The sequence below is a fragment of the Protopterus annectens genome, chromosome 2.part1 (assembly GCF_019279795.1).
Source record: "Protopterus annectens isolate FY-2018-M chromosome 2.part1, PAN1.0, whole genome shotgun sequence".
In the NCBI taxonomy this organism is placed as follows: domain Eukaryota; kingdom Metazoa; phylum Chordata; order Ceratodontiformes; family Protopteridae; genus Protopterus; species Protopterus annectens.
In genome coordinates, this window is record NC_056729.1 from 1351031957 (window position 1) to 1351049456 (window position 17500).

The 17500-nt window shown below is 37.6% G+C and overlaps 1 protein-coding gene across 1 annotated transcript in view; it reads right to left on the reverse strand.

The window, feature by feature from the left end:
• The window catches only part of SORCS2 (sortilin related VPS10 domain containing receptor 2), a 2271537-nt gene that overhangs the window by 48699 nt on the left and 2205338 nt on the right, over window positions 1-17500 (reverse strand). The window contains exon 24 of the mRNA XM_044063564.1: window positions 76-178. Within this exon, the coding sequence (XP_043919499.1) occupies window positions 76-178 (103 nt within the window). The remainder of the gene's footprint in view (window positions 1-75; window positions 179-17500) is intronic.

Sequence of the window (17500 nt, forward strand, 5' to 3'; positions counted from 1 at the left end):
CGATCATATATACTTCTGAGTTGGGCATACTATAAACCTACTTTTAAGAAAACAAGACATAAAAAGAGCACTTGCCTTTTAAATTTGAAGAGGATGAAGGCTCCTGCTATAAAAAGGCACAGAACAAACAGGGCTGCTATTAGCCAATAACCTGTGGTTCCTCTGCTACCTCGAGAATCTGGAAATTAACAAAGAGATACAGTTTTTTAAAGAACAGCTGGACCTTCCTGCAGAAAACACACTCAAAAACCAAAAAAAGAGTTACAAAGCTATTTAACTAACTGTAGTTTCTTAAGCAATATTAAAAAAATGAGACCATATTTATTCAGTAAATCAGATGAATTCAGACCAATTGTGACAATATAATTGTTTACTCTGATCCATACTCAAAGGTTAGAAAAATGGCTTTATAATTCCATCATAAATACACTTTCTTTCAAAAAGTAATACAACACTCAAGAAGACCAAAATTACTACAGCAATTAAATTGTTTCAATCTAAAATGTTATATTTAAAATAAATTAATATGTCAATGTTTCAGCTTGTCAGCATTAAATTATTCCAGTAATTTCTGCAGTACTTCTCTTGCAAGAAATTACTTCTAATACTGAAGTTTTTGTTCATCTTCGCCCTGCTCATAAGTCTAATAACTCTATTATTGATTGATTTGTATGCCATTCACTTCTTGTTATTTTGACTATGATTATTACATCTTCTAGTATTCTGTCCTCTTCCTTTTGGCCTGCTACAATAACTCATCTGACCTTTTTTAACATTCTGCTTTCATACTGCCTTATAAGTGCCTTAAAGGTGCCTAACACCACCTGCAGCACTCTGACCTACTGTTCACACTGCTCTATATACTGGTAGCATATTTTCCAACTCTAAATGTTATATACCTTAACAATATAAGCTACCATCTTGTTTCCCTCACTAATTAAAAAATGCTGCCTTTTATAAAATAATTTATCTACTTGTATATGCAGATCATATTTAAAATAATTTCTGCTACTATTATATGCTCATTATATAATATGCCTTTATATTCTATTATTTACATTATATTAATATAGTCACATAATCTACTATTTCAATCATAAGCATTAATTTTGTTTTCATTATCTGCATTGGGAAGACATTTAAAACTCTGCTTTTCATGGTCATACATTTTGCATTATTTTTTCACCATTTTAGTATTATTTAGTTTTCTTATATCTCCACACTCTAGGTAGAGGGAGAAAAGTTACATTTTATAAGTGATTTTAAGTCTGCTCTTTTGTTTTTGTGCACAGTCTTTTGTTTAGTCTGTTTTTATCGCAAACAAACCATAGACCTTTTTAGGGTTAATTGTTCTTTGCAAAAATGGATAAAAACTGGAATGGCCAGGTTACTATGACTTGCTCCATCCACCCATCCATTAGTCCACTCTTGACCTAGGTGGTAACACATCTCAGTTTTAGTTGTTATTCACTCAGGAGCTGAGGACGTTATACCAAACGGTCAGTTAATGAACTAACTAGATACTCCTTTGTGGATCAGGCATCCTTGCTTTTAACTTAGACTTCACACATACTTTTGATTTGCATTTCTTCTTCTTTTATTATTTTAATTATGGTTAAAATTAAAAAAAAATGGTTGTTGAAACCCTGACTAGGGATGAAAGTGCTTACTGGAATGTACCAATTATTGCTATTTTTTGTTAATAAATTATTTTGTTTTTCACAGCTAGGCATGCTTTTCATTTTTGTTTTGAATTTAATATATATACCATTGGGTTTTATAAAAATATATACATTTTATATACCTTTGTTAGCTTGGAATACTCTCTGGACATAAGAGTTTCTTTTCACGGTATACCTGGGAACACCGTCTAATCAAATGACTTGCTTAGAATTGTGTGGTAGATAGAAGGAGGTGGAAGGAATCAAACCCTACATTCTGGAGGTGGAAGGAATCAAACCCTACATCCTGGAGGTGGAAGGAATCAAACCCTACATCCTGGAGGTGGAAGGAATCAAACCCTACATCCTTTACCACAATAAACAGATCAGTAGCAGCTCAAAAATTAATATATTTAATTTGCAGTGGTATAGAGGCACAGTAAAATATAGTGAACAGTGCAGGAACATAACCCCCTACCAAAACAGTTGACTTTTATAGCTTACTGAGTGACTTTATTTTAAAATGCTTAACATTTTAGAACACTACCTACCTCCACAGTACTGTCTTAGCTTTATTTTAAAATAATAACATTTTAGAACACTACCTACCTCCATAGTACAATCTTAGCTTTATTTTAAAATGCCTAACATTTTAGAACACAACCTACCTCCATTGTACTGTCTTAGTTTGAATAACATACATTCTAAGCTTTTTGCAACCACCAAATCTTTACCTTTACACTACTCACAGAACCACAACTAGCAAACTGTCTATCTTCCAAACCTTTTTCCTGTACTCTGTTTACTAAACTTTTATATCAACAAATTTATTTAACTCTAACATATTAATTACTATACTTTTATTGTTATGATCTTTTTTGTTTCATAGTATCATTAAAATTGTTACATATTCTTAGATTGTTATAAACTGTATGCAGCATTTGCTTTGTTGTATATTTATGGAGCTTTTCTCCCCGGGCCACCGCTGAAAAAGGGCTTTTGCTCAGTAGGATACTCCCAGTCAACAAATGTAAAATAAAATAAAATAAATAAATAAATATGTTTAAAATTCAATGTTAAACATTTTAAAAGGACAAAGATGTCAGACATGAGTAACAATAGAGCAATGGTAAAATATGTACATCTATATATATATATATATATATATATATATATATATATATATATATATATATATATATATATATATATATATATATATATATATATATATATATATATATATATATATGGGTCGGTTTCATTTCACCAAAAGCACATTTTACCCCCCACACCCCCAACTATATATTCTAACTCCAGGATCACACTACAGTGGGGAAGAGGGCATATACACTGCCACTACTATTTATGGTGAAATGAAATTCGGCAAAATGAGGTTTGGCGATTTGTGCTTTCTGTGATTTGGTCTTGGTGAAGTACTAGTCAGCAAAATGTGCTTTTGGAAAAAAGAGCCAGATTCATATATATATATATATATATATATATATATATATATATATAGTTTCATAGATTAGTACTAAGCTAACTGCCCTTGCAAGCCATTTTAAGCCTAGCCAATTGTTCCTTGTAAGACTCAAACCCTGCACCTAATATATATATATATATATATATATATATATATATATATATATATATATATATATATATATATATAAATATATATATATATATATATATATATATATATATATATATATTTTACATACACACACACACACATATATATATATATATATATATATATATATATATATATATATATATATATAAGAAAACAAAAAAGACTAGGAAGAAATAAACTTATACTACTGAAAACTTCCGAACTGTTAGAACTGTTATTTGCAACTTCATCAGAGCAAAATGTAATGCATTTGCAATACTCTGCAGGCTTTAAATAGTCTAACTGGTGTAAAAATACTTCACTATGATTGGTAGATATTCTACCAATGCAGTAGTATTTGGACTAATGAGACACTGCTGTAAAACAAAAGGTTTTATCTACTAACATCCTGCCACTATTAACTTTTAATGCACATTTAATGCTGAGATTCTCATTGACCTGATGGCTGCTCTAATTGTTTTCCCAATGTAGAAGGAAAAACACTGGTTGCAGTAGGCTATGTTGCAGTGTTGAAAAGTGTCGGATGTGCGTGAGAGTATGAAAGGGCAGATGGGGTATTGTGGGTTAGCAGGCTCATGAAGACAGGCTCAATGATATCCCTAATGGGTGAGTGTCTGTCTGATCTGTGGGAGGCCACTTAGCACATTCTTCTTCATAAAGAAGGGGTGCTGACTATTGAAATCCAGGAAGTTGTTATATATATATACACACACACACACTCATGCATGTGAAATACAAAAGGCAAAGATAATGCAGATAAAATACCACGTAATAACTATTTTTTTTTACAAATTGAAAAGACCATTGCTTAAGTGGATAAATATTTAGCTTGTACTTGAAGCTGAAGGCTTAGTCCAAGCTCACTGTGTGCATCTAAGTAAACGTGCCAGTGACACTCTCTCTGATCTGATTTTTAATGGCTCCACCTTTCAGACTCACTTCAACTTTTTCAAGTACATAAAAGATAAACTACTTAATAAGACAGACATTTGCTTCTACATCTAAACAGAACATTTTATCATTCTCGTAGCTTTGTTTGTATATTCTATTAAATAGGTTTCTAGATGAATTATTACACAAAAATGCACAACCGGTTGTTGAGTTACCAAACAGACTCACAGCATTAATCCTTCCAGTATCAAGAATATTACTGCCCAAGACTGGCACATTTTTATGACACACCGGGACTTTGAACATACTTTGAAGAAGGCACCTTCTTTTTCAAAAAAAAACATTTTAATTCTGATGCTGAAGTATCAACATCATCAGCTTCACATAAAAGCACTACAGCCTTTCCATCTACAGTCTGTCCACAATGCAGGTTTATCTATAGCAACTCCTCTTACTGCAATCCCATCTTCAAGAAATCTTTTAGCCTGCATGGACTTTTTTCTCGTAATTTAGCCAATAAAACTATTTGTTGAATGTATTCAATGTTGTCTCTTTCACAAACAGTGGCAATAATTTATGAACATGCTTCATTACTGTTGCATCGTGAATGTCAATGTTCCACTTTTACTTAATCCAGTTCTGCGCAATTATAGTTACATTTTTTTAAACACTTTACAGATGTTTATAAATTGCTTAGGAGCTCTCTCAAGTGAATAGTGACCGAGTCTTCTTCCATGAGTAATACTAAGTTTGAAGAAGCTTCTTTTAAATAAACAAAAGTAGTTATTATTAGAAAAGAAATATGTATATAACAGGTGTTACAACTTCTTGGTATCACTTTTACTTTGCAGTGTTTCAGATCTCGTGACCAGGGATAGACAGTGAACAGCCATACTCTGTACTATCATGCAGTAATTCAGAAGCAAGACAGAACCATGTGACATCTCAATTACAAACTTAGCCTTTATGGGTAGCATTAAAGCAACACTGCATTACAAATTAAAGTTATGTCTGGCTTGCTTTATGCACTTTAAATCCTGTTTTTTAATAATTTGTACCCATATGTTATTTTTTTATCTCTGTTTCCTAAATTATTGGTATTTATGTTTGCAAAGATTGTGGGATCTGGCTGGCTGCTTTATATCTACAATCAACTGCATTACAAGCTGGGATAAGTACAAACTTGCTGAGTTAAAGATAGTATTGCATTTTATTTTTATATTTATTTGTTCAGTGAATATAGTGGTCTGTCTGCAATTCTGTTATTTCTTTCACTGAATATTGTGATCTGTTTCCCACCCTGCCTACCTGTTGGTGTCTTCTTCTTATAGTTGGTGGCTTTGCAGTTGCCAGCCCCTACTGTAAATTTGATCTGGGACACTCCTGTCAGTCAAGTGTCATTAGCTCATTCTACCTAATACAAAGAGAACATCTGAGAAGGCCAACCCACTTAGTTTCCGAAACTTCTACTTCTCCTTCTCCCTTTCCTTTAAAAAAAAAAAAAAACAAAAAACTTTACTAGAATCTCCCTGTGTTCTGCTTAACTGTAACAAAAAAAAATGCTTGTTTGCTGCCTTTCCTGTAACTAGTCTAGTCCAGATACAGATTTGCTATATCCAGGACTGTTTGTAAGCTTCTGAGCCTACACCCAAGCCTGTCTGTGTTGGAGGGAAGCCTGCTAGCTTATCAGTGGGAGTGGTAAGCACTAGGTAACCTATCCACCATATAAGGAGTGGTTTCTGGCCCAGAAATGGAAGTTATTAGCCATTTGGTCAGTTTTTCCATCTCTCTGTACTTCCTGATTTAAAAGCCCGCATTTGCACTTGTTCCCGCCTTCCTTTAATTAGTCTAGTCCAGATACAGATTTGCTGTATCCAGGACTATATGTAAGCTCCTGAGTCCCCCAAGCCTTTTTGTGTTGGAGGGAAGCATTCTAGCTTATCAGTGGGAGTGGTAAGCACTAGGTAACCTATCTACCACATAAGGAGTGGTTCTGGCCCAAAAATTGTAGTTATTGGCTGTTTGGGCAGTTTTTCCATCTCTCCCAACTTTGCACTTGTTTACACCCTTTCCTGTAACTACTCTAGTCCAGATACAGATTTGCTGTATCCAGGATGGTTTGTAACCTCCTGAGCCCCCCCATGCCTTTCTGTGTTGGAGAGAAGCCTTCTAGCTTATGAGAGGGAGTGGTAAGCACTAGGTAACCTATCTACCACATACCACATAACTACTTATTATACAGCAGGAACTTCTTAATGTAACAATTGTTAACGTCTGTTATGTACTTCGCAGATAATAAAGATTCTAGTTGTCTACTGATGTACTATGTTCTTCATCTGTAACTATGTTTGTAATTAATTGCTTTGTTGATCAAATTGTTAATTGCTTTGTAAATCCAATGTAACTACTGTCTGTATATTTTAACTGTGGATCTTTTCTCCCCGGGCTTCTGCTGAAAATGGACCTAGATCCAGTCGGACACTCCCGGTCAACAAATGTAAATAAATAAATAAATAAATAAATAAATAAGGAGTGGTTTCTGGCCCAGAAATTTTAGGTATTGGCTGTTTAGGCAATTTTTCCATCTCTTCTCAACTTTATGATTTAAAAGATGCATTTGCACTTGTTTCCTTCCTGTAACTAGTCTACTTCAGATACAGATTCTTGGTTTTAGCACTTGAATTTGCTTATTCATGCTCAGCACTTGCTCAGAACTTGTTGTAAGCACTAAATAAGCTACAAATTATTACAGCACTTAACCTTCCTCATTACCTAGAGGAAAACAGTTTTTGTACTTACTTTCCTCAGTAGCTGAGAGAAAAACAGCTCTTGTACTAACTTTCCTCATTTGTCTAGAGGAAAATAGGTTTTTATTCAGGCATATCCAAGGGTCAGCTCCCAGTGTTCTCTCCTGTCTATCTGATGAATCTGGGCATCTTGGGGCAATGTAGCAATTGCCTCATGTACACAGACAACCCTCTCCACCTACCACCCACCACTACAACCTGTGAGAGATGCACTTATCTAGCCAAACTGGAGGTAAAGCTCTCTCCATCCAAGACTGAACTTGACAGTCAAGAGGAGAAGGTAAACACTTGCACCACACCACACTCATCACATAGTCCCACTAAACCTACACCACCAAAATCCACACATAGAAACACAAAAACATTCGCGGAGGCTCTCAATAATAATCTGCTCAAGCAACAGAGAAGTCCAAAAGCAGAAACACAATCAACCTCCACCCCCAACACAACCCAAATGACACATAGCCCACAGACTCAGTGTGCCACTCAACCAAAGCCCATAATGCAAAACAAAATACCCAACACACTAGTCATAGATGACTCTATAGTCAGGCACACTGATGTCCCACTCACCAGGCTAAACAAGGAGAAGTCTACTGTCAGCTGCCTATTGGGTACTAGGGTCCACCGCATAACCCACGCACTCAGGTCAATCCACAACAAGTACAAATATGACTCTGTCATTGTCCATGTTGGTGTGAACAACCTGAGATGTACCTCCCTGGACTACATGAAAAGAGACATAGAAGAGCTCTCTGATCTTGTAGACCAGGCAGGTATGACCCTAGCCATTAGTAGCATCCTGCCATCACCCAGAATGATACCGCAGTACAAGGACAAAATGATTGACTTCAACAATTGTCGAAGCTTCTGGTACTATTCTAAGGGGATCCAGTATCTGTCTGCCTGGGACGACATGGTCGACAGACCACGATGCTTTGCCAGAGATGGCCTGCACCTGTCACCCCTGGGATTCTGGATACTGGCTAAGGCTTTTGCCACTCCTGTAATGCCTTTTTTAGGCAAGGTTCAAATGACAAATTCACCACCGTAACAGGAACAGGCAAGCAAAAACTGCGGGTAATGCTACTCAATGCTAGAAGTCTAAATCTCAAAATGCACTCCCTCGAGGCACTCCTTAAAATGGAGAACATCGATATCTGTGCAGTTACTGAGACTTGGTTCAAGGCTCCAGAGAACACCCTTGCATTACCAGGCTATAACTCATACCACACTTTTCGGCCATCTAACCTGGACCGGAACACCAAAGGCAGAGGTCTGTCCATATTCATTGAGGATATCCACACCTCCAGGCTAGTTGCTCAGCATAATGCATCTGAGGTTATCCAAGTGCAACTAACTCTGGGCAAAACTGCAATCCAAATTGTAGCTAGCTACAGATCCCCCACCATGCCCCAAGATTCCCACTCCTCTTTTCATGAGATACTGGAAAATATTAGGGTTGAACCAAACACCCTAATAATGGGCGATTTCAACTACCCCACCATTAACTGGGAAAGCTACTCATGTACCAACTCATTTGCTCAACGCTTTCTGGAATTCATAAATTCTAATGCCCTGGATCAACTTATCCACACTCCCACCAGGGGCAACAATATCCTAGACTTAGTCATTACCAACATGAGTGACCAGAGTTCCACACCTGAAGTCAACTTCTCATCGGTCAGATCCGAACATAAGCTAATTACCCTAGATATCCACATCCCACCCCCACCCCCCATTAAGGAAACCATGATAAAAATTTCTCCAAAGCCAGCTTCATGCTTCTTAAGACAGAAGTGGTGAACTTCATGACACCCACGCAGATGGACGATACAGTTACAACTGCTGAATCCTACACAAATGCACTCTATAAGCACTTACATGAGTGCATGGATTGTGCTATCCCAAACAGAACAAAGATGCTATCCTCCAAAAAAAGGAAGCCAATCTGGTGGTCCCCTGCCATAAACAAACTCTACAACAGAAGGATGAAATTGTTGCAAAAGAGAGTAAAATCCCATGAGTGGTGGAGCTCCCTGGTCAGCCTCAGTAAGAAGCTAAGATCCCTTATAAGATCCTCCAAAGCTAGCTACAAAAACAAAATCGCCACTGCTTCTAAGGACAACCACAAAGCATTCTATAGCTATGGCAGGAATCTCAATGGCAACTCCCAGATCTGCTCTGAGTTACAGCACAATGGCACAAAAATTACATAACTAATTGATATTGCCAACATCCTGGCAGATAGGTTCAGTGCTAACTTTACCCCCCCCCCCTTTCACCTGTTAAAGGGGCCATATCTATACAGGAAGAATGCAGAGTCCCTGTAATCACAACTACATAGTTAAAAGCAGCACTCTCTAAAACCAAAAACACAGCATTCATGGGACCGGACAGCATCCCAGGCTGCATTTTACACCAATTTCAGAATGAACTGGCTCCCCACCTAAGCACCCTGTTCAATAACAGCCTCACATCAGGCTTTGTGCCACTGAATAGTGCACAGCAACAGTTATCCCACTCCACAAAGGGGGAGCCACCACTGACCCCGGGAACTATCGCCCTATTAGCCTGACGAGCCTGATCTGTAAGGCCATGGAACGTATCATCCTGGAACTCATAAACAAAGACACTGGTAACCTCCAAACTCTGGACCCCACCCAGTTGGGGTTTGTGAAAGATAGATCATGCCTCCTGAACCTGATCAAATTCTTTGAGGCAGTCACCAAAGCTGTAGATGAGGGTAAGGTGGTTCACACAGCCTATTTTGACCTCGCCAAGGCTTTCCACACCATCCCCCATTCTGGAATTATAGATAAACTCACTAAACTAGGTATAAATCCTTATGTCACGAGATGGGTTGCCAACTGGCTCACTGACAGAACTCACACTGTAAAAGTTGCAGACTCTAAATCTGACTTCAAACCAGTGACTAGTGGAGTACCACAAGGTTCAGTTCTGGGACCTCTCCTGTTTGGTATCTACTTCTCTGAAGTACAGGCTAACAAAGAAAGCCTTTGGCTAAAAAAGTTTGCAGATGACTGCAAACTAGGAGCCAGAGTCGAGTCCCCAAATGATGTGGACATCCTACAGAAGGGCCTCACTGAGACAGATGCCTGGTGTCAGAGCCATGACCTCAAGCTCAATGCCAAAAAATGCATTGTCATCCCCTTTGGTAAAAACTATGTACCCATGAACTACAACATAGGTAGCAGTCTACTTAACACCAAATGTGTGATAAGAGACCTTGGGACCCAGGTGGACAGTAGTCTCTCCTTTGATAATCACATCGCCACAGTAGTCAGGAAATCCTTCTACATGGCACACCTCTTCACAAAAGGGTTCTCATCCAGGAAAAAAGAGGTCATTGTTCCCCTCTACTCGACACTCATTTGACCCATTATAGAGTACAACACCCTTTTTGGAATGTACCTCACAAGACATCTGCAGCAGCTGGAAAGGCCACAGAAGTGCCTCACAAAGAGGATTACTGGCTTCAAACAGATGCCCTACACTCACAGTCTCAAAAAACTCCAGCTTTACTCCGAGGTGATCTCTGCCTAACATATAAAGCTATGTCAAACCCAGAGCTGTTAGACATGCTGCACCTAAAGAAATCCCAAGCCTTCCAAGCTACACGCTCTAGGGACCTAAACCTTGCCACCACAATAAACATGACATGCTGGAGGGATAGATTCCTGTCCCAGAGTCTTCCCATACTCTGGAACAAGCTACCCATCTATGTCAAGTAAAGTTCCTCATTAGCCCTCTTCAAGAAAAATCTTGATGAGTGGATGGGAAATAGGAAATACACCCCAGGATCACTTCTGTGGCTCTGCTTGACAGGGGCACAGGAAAATAACTTTCTTGGGTGGTATAAGCCTGGGAACCTTGTTAGCTAGGCTTACTTAGGCCCTTGGGCCAATAGCCTAGTACCTACCTATGAATCTATGAACTTGAACAAACTTATTGAAAATTAATTTATGCCTGAAATGGAGCACTTATGGTCTTACTTATTTGCTTCAAACAAATAAAAAAATAACCAAATAAATGGTTTGTTTCTCTTTCACTTTCCATGCTGCTCCCTTGCAGTCCTGATTTTAGCTAATTTATTATTTTTAACTGTTTAGTACAGCTTGAGTTTAATCAGCAATAATTTGCTAGATCTTACTTTACAGAGGTATTCATATGAACTGCATAATGAAAATGCTACAGTTGTCCTACGCTGGAGCAAGGGAAGGAAAATATAAACCTGAGTAATCTTTTTTTTTCTGTTGTCCTGCATTAAAACAATCATGATATCATAGTCAGTCTGAAGAATGCTGCCGGTCGTGTCACATGACATAAGCAGGTGAAAAGTGGCATGGGAGCAGTCTCCTAAAAATGTGTGTTATTGATCAAACTTCTGGGTGAACGTACATAATTATCTAAGGATTAATAAGGATGTAGAAACAGTCTGAAAGTGGTATGTGTTTGTTTGTCATCATTAAATGCATGGTCTTCATTTCTAGCTGCTCTTAGTTAATGTGTGTGTGTGTGTGTGTGTGTGTGTGTGTGTGTGTGTGTGTGTGTGTGTGTGTGTGTGTGTGTGTCAGTTCTTTCAGGTAAAAATACACAGTTATGTCTGCCACATTATTTACTGCATGATGACAGTCAATGACCTATTTTTGCTTTGTGCCTGGTGAAGATCCATGTCCTTCCACCAGCAAGTCATTATTTGACAGAGGCAAAAGGCATGCAATCCAATTGCAGCATACCCCCCAGTATAATAACAGAAACAACAAGAAATACCCAATGCTGCTGAAGGTCCCTCAGTAGAATAAAAATACACACAAGTGGAAAAACATCTGATCGATTAGGTACTTTTCCCTGCAGGACCTGCAACGCTTGCGCTTTTATTTGTAAGGATAGTAATTTTAAGCACATTGGACTGTAAGTTGAAAGGCTTAGTCTATATGGCCAGATGCAGACACTGCACTTCTTTTTACATAGGTAAGACTTTAAGAATGCTCAAAGAATGCATTCTGCAGCATTTAGGGGATATAAGGCGCAATAATTTACTTAATGCTCTAGCAAAGCACGTCTCCCTGCATTCTGACCATGTGTTTGAATTTTTGGTTTTACAAATGATACCAGTGGATTTGAGAAGGGGGGATTATAATAACAGGTTGGAGTTGGCAGAGACTAAGTGGATTACTAGGTTACAGGCAGACAAGCCCCCAGGTCTTAACACTGTCATTCCTATAAAGCCACTTCTTAAGAAGTGTAGATCACATCAGTAATTAATTGATGTTTTTAATTGGATAATTGTCTTTGGTTTTCATTATATAAATGGTTTTACATTGTTTGTGTTAATGGATCTAATGAAGCACAATTTTGTGTGAAAGCGCTTATCCTGTTCATCTGCAATAAAGTCCTGCATGATATCAGCTGTGGTGGACGCTTGGTTTATTGTTTTTGCACTTGTGAGTATAATAACAGCATAGTCAAAGTCTACCTTATCAAATATGGAATTCGTTGACATATGAGATGAAGATAATGCAGAATAAAAGGTATATCCTAATTTGTCAGAAACTCTTCACACAACTGCAAAACGAGAATTACATGCGCTACCCGTTATCTTTATTTTATTTTATTTTATTTCATGCATTTATGTAAAATTTGTTTACTGAGATAATACACCAATCCATGACAGAACTGCTTCAAAGACCAGAAACTTAGCAAAACATGAATTATATCTAAAGCACAAAATGCAAGCATACTGACAAAACAAGTTTTGCAAAAAAAGTGGAAATAAATATTAACATATTGGAAAGTATTGGCTGAGGTGTCTAGGTTATTAAGTATTTCTTTACTTTTTTCTTAGTTTATGACTAACTTCTAATTACATGCTGGTTTGTTGAGGTTTGGATTATTTAATGAAGTTGTTAGATTATTTATTGCGTTTTCCTTTATAATTCAAGTTTATTTTTAGGAATGAGCTTTATAAGATCTTAAGTCTAATAGCAGGGATATTAACGTATGATAGAGGAATTTAAATGAAGACAATATCAATTATAGACAGCTTCAGTGGATTGGATTGAATATCTAATCACGTGATCAATTGTGCAAAAGACTGAGATTTTGGAGAGTATTTGTATAAATAAAGACAGAAAAAACAGAGATATACTTATTTCTCCCTATGTGGAGCAGAAAATAGCCATTTGAGGAAACACTGTGATTGTTGGGAAAAAAAAGTTAAACTCCTAAATGCTGCTGGCAAATGTACTACTAAATAATTTAAATCCTAACTTTAGTGGGGCACTACAGAAATGCAGATATGATACATTGCTGAGAGGCAGAACCATGCTTAAAGAAATTATGACCACATAAAAGAGAAGAATATTATCAGAAAATAGCCTAGCACCTGAAATGCCTTAAACTACACTATAACTAGGAGCAACACATAAAATATGCAAGTGTTAGACAGTTTGTAATACAATGCAAAGGAGTACTAATGGCTACAAGACATGTTTCAAAGAGCATGGATGACACAATCAATCTTGATAAAAAATCCTTCTTTAACTGTGATCAACTAAATAGTAAATCCAACCCTCAAAATTTCTGGTCAGCAATAAATAAAATTTCTCCTGGCCACCCATCAAACCCCTCTCCCTACCCAAACACATCCAATCTAGAAACAGCTACACTACTTTATATTCACTTTATCAACACTATCCAGGCTCTCTTACCATCAAATGGAAAGACTACTCTTCAATTTACCCTTTCCAACCCACAAAATAACAACCCTTTCTCCCTACAACCTGTTCCTACTTCTTACATCAGATCCCTTCTACTTAAGCTCAAACCCTGCTTCCCTTCCTCTGATAAATTACCTCCCGTCTTCCTCAAACTAGCTGCTGACTCTATTGATTTCCCAGTGTCTATACTAATCAACAGGTCCGTTCAGGAATCCACAGTTCCTACCTAGTGGAAATCCTTTTTCAGTATTCCCCTAGACAAAGGTAGAAACTCCACAGACCCTTACAATTATCTTCCTATAGCTATCTTATGCCCCCTCTCTAAAATCCTTGAAGAAAGCATTCATTCACAACTTCTTAAATACCTACTCCAAGAAAACTTTCTCACACCCACCCAGCATGGTTTTTGTCCTAAATACAGCACAACTACAGCCCTCCTGTCCTTTACCCACCCTATCGCTGAGGCTCTAGAAAATAACAAACTTGTCTCTTCTTAGATCTCTCTAAGGCATTTGATACAGTCTCTCATCCCCTACTTCTATCTAAACTTGCTAGCCTCAATCTATCATCCTCCACCCTTTCATGGTTCACAAGTTACTTAACTAGTAGACAGAAATCTGTTAAATGGCTCTCTTCCTCCTCTTCATTCTTACCTGTCCCTACAGGAGTACCCCAGGGCTCAATCCTGGGACCCCTCATATTCAATATCTTCAACAATGACCTTCACACATTCTGTAAACTATCCTCCCTCATCCAAAATGCCGATGATTCAATCTTCATCTCCATCTCCGATAACATCTCTGAGCTTCATACCTTAACTTAACAAATGTTTTTATCTGCCAAACAGTGACTAACTGATAACCTACTCATCCTCAACCCTAAAAAGACCAATCTCTTACTATTTCTACCCCACTCACTTTTCCACCACAAATCCTCCTTCTCTATCACTTCCTCAACAACACAGTTATTAAGACTGATGCCCACTCTAAACTTCTTGGCGTCATCATTGATGATGAACTCATATTTAATATGCATCTTCTCCAATGTATAAAAAAGACAAACCAAAAATGAGGTCTACTATATCGTAACAAAAAAATCCTAACTCTCCCTTACTCAAGTTCTCCTCTTCCCCTCCCTTCTCTATGCTGCCCCAGTTTTCACCGACATCCAAACCACAACCTTAAACAAACTCCAACAAGCTTACCATAAGATTGCTCGATTCATTACAAAATCTCCATATAATACACATCACTGCCTAGCCCTTACATCCCTAAACTGGCTGGAATTCCCCCACGTATTGCTGTTAAGACAACTTCAAATGCTACACACTATTCTCTACAAACCAGCATCTTGTCCTGCTCTATATTCCTTCATTTCAACCTATACTCCTTGTATGCTCTGTACCTCAAATCAGCAATTATTACAGACCTACCAACCAAAAAAAGCAGTAGGCAAACTCTTATATAAGTGCTCCATAGCCCAAACTTGGAACAAACTTCCTAGAGACATATGCTCCACCATTCACCCAACCCACTTTAAAGAAAAACTCAAATTCCACTTACTAGGTTCCAAAATCTGTTCTTGTAAAGCTCCAACTTGACCCCTCCAGCTCCACTTTCAATTAACCCCAGCTCAGCAACTTCCCCTCTCGGAAAATAGCAATCCCTGTACTGATGAATACCTCTTTCTGATGTACATATTTATATTCATAGATTTATAGATTAGTACTAGGCTAACTGTCCTTGTGGGCCATTTTTTAAGCCTAGCCAATTGTACCCTGTGAGAATCAAACCCTGTACCTTGTGTTTGTAAGGCAAACATCTTAACCATTATGCCAACCTCCCACATCCTCTGATTGATTAAACTCATTTGTAAATATGTGAATTAATCTCAACTCTGATGAACATAGGGCTGATCACCTATATATCGTGTGTGCTGACTATGCTTTGTACTGTTATGATATTGTAGAACCCAATTTCTTATCAGATGCTATTGTAAATATTATTGTCTTTTGGTATAACTGTCTGTACTTGGAGCTTTTCTCCTCTGGTCTCCACTGAAAAAAGGCCAAAAGTCTAGCTGGACTATCCTGGTTAACAAATGTCAATAAATAAATAACTTACCTTGGGAAACAGGGCAGAGCTATAAAGCACAAATCTATGCCAGAGAATGTGCATGTTTGTAGCAGAATCATAGGTAGGTAGGTACTAGGCTATTGGCCCAAGGGCCTAAGTAAGCCTAGCTAACAAGGTTCACTGGCTTATGCCACCCAAGTAAGTTATTTTCCTGTGCCCCTGTCGAGCAGAGCCACAGAAGTGATCCCAGGGGTGTATTTCCTATTTCCCATCCACTCATCAAGATTTTTCTTTTAGAGTGCTAATGAGGAACTTTGCTTGTAACAGAATGGGAGTTTAAGACATGTTCTAAGACATCTTGGTTTAGAAGAGATGAAGGGAAGCATGCATCACTCACCTAATATTCTTACTGAGGAGGAAATAACTTCAGAGCTTAGAGCAAACATTTCCTTTACAATGTGCACTAAGCCATTCTTGAACTGCATCAGTGAACAAGTTGAAGGGAATGGATCGGCAAACCTGCTGTATGCAGATGACGTTGGTCTACAAGCAGACTCTGAACTAGAACTTCAGAAAATTATAGCAAACTGGAATGTAAGACAGAAAGCACATGGGCTGGAACAGAGTAGACAGGATAGTAGTTATGACAGAAAACGGGGGAAGTCAGAAGAAGCTGAAATTTGAGACAAAAGTAAAAACAATGCAATAGATTAACAATGTCAGGTATTTGGGAGGTATGGATGAGGAGAAGGGAAATCTGAATTAGCAGATCAAAGCTAGAATCAGAGGATTTACGGCCAAATGGCAGAAAATGTACTGTCTGACAGAAACAACACATGCTAAAAAATAAGGAGAACAAAATAGTGGTGTGCCCAGTGCTTCTGTATGCACAAAGACCTAGGCAGTGAAGGGAAACCAGCTGAGGTACCTTGAGGTAATGGAAATAAAATGACTGAGATGGCTATTAAAATGCAGTCAGTTGGACAAATGAAAAAAATATGGATATTAGAATGGAAGCCTAACTAGTACGAATTACAGAATAGGGCAAGGAGAACAGAATAAGGAGGTTCGATCATGTGTGTGGAGGGAAGCAGAAGATAATTTGGAAAAGGAAATTTCTGGAAAGATTAAAGAAGGCAAGTGGAAATGAGGACATCTTGACATGAAATGGATGGATTGCATGAGAGAAGACCTGAGATAGTCAGGTATGACTGTCAAAGGTAGGAGGATGCCTTTAAGTCAAGAGCGGTGGCTGAAGTTGTTAACACAACACTTCAACCCATGTAAAACAGGAAAAAGGGGGGTGGTGATGACTAAAAGCTACATGTGTGAGTGTGTGTGTGTATGTGCATGCGCGCGTGTGTGTGCACACACTTGTGAGCATTTTATATAACTATACACTATATGTATATATCTAAATAATAATAATAATATATATATATATATATATATATATATATATATATATATATATATATATATATATATATATATATATTATATACACACACACACACACACACACACACACACACACACACACACACATATATATATATATATATATATATATATATATATATATATATTTTTTTTTTTTTTAGATGTATGGTTTACTGATAGCCTGTTGAACTGGGAAAAAAGCCAGCATAGCTAATGGAAAATCAACTGAACAAATGTG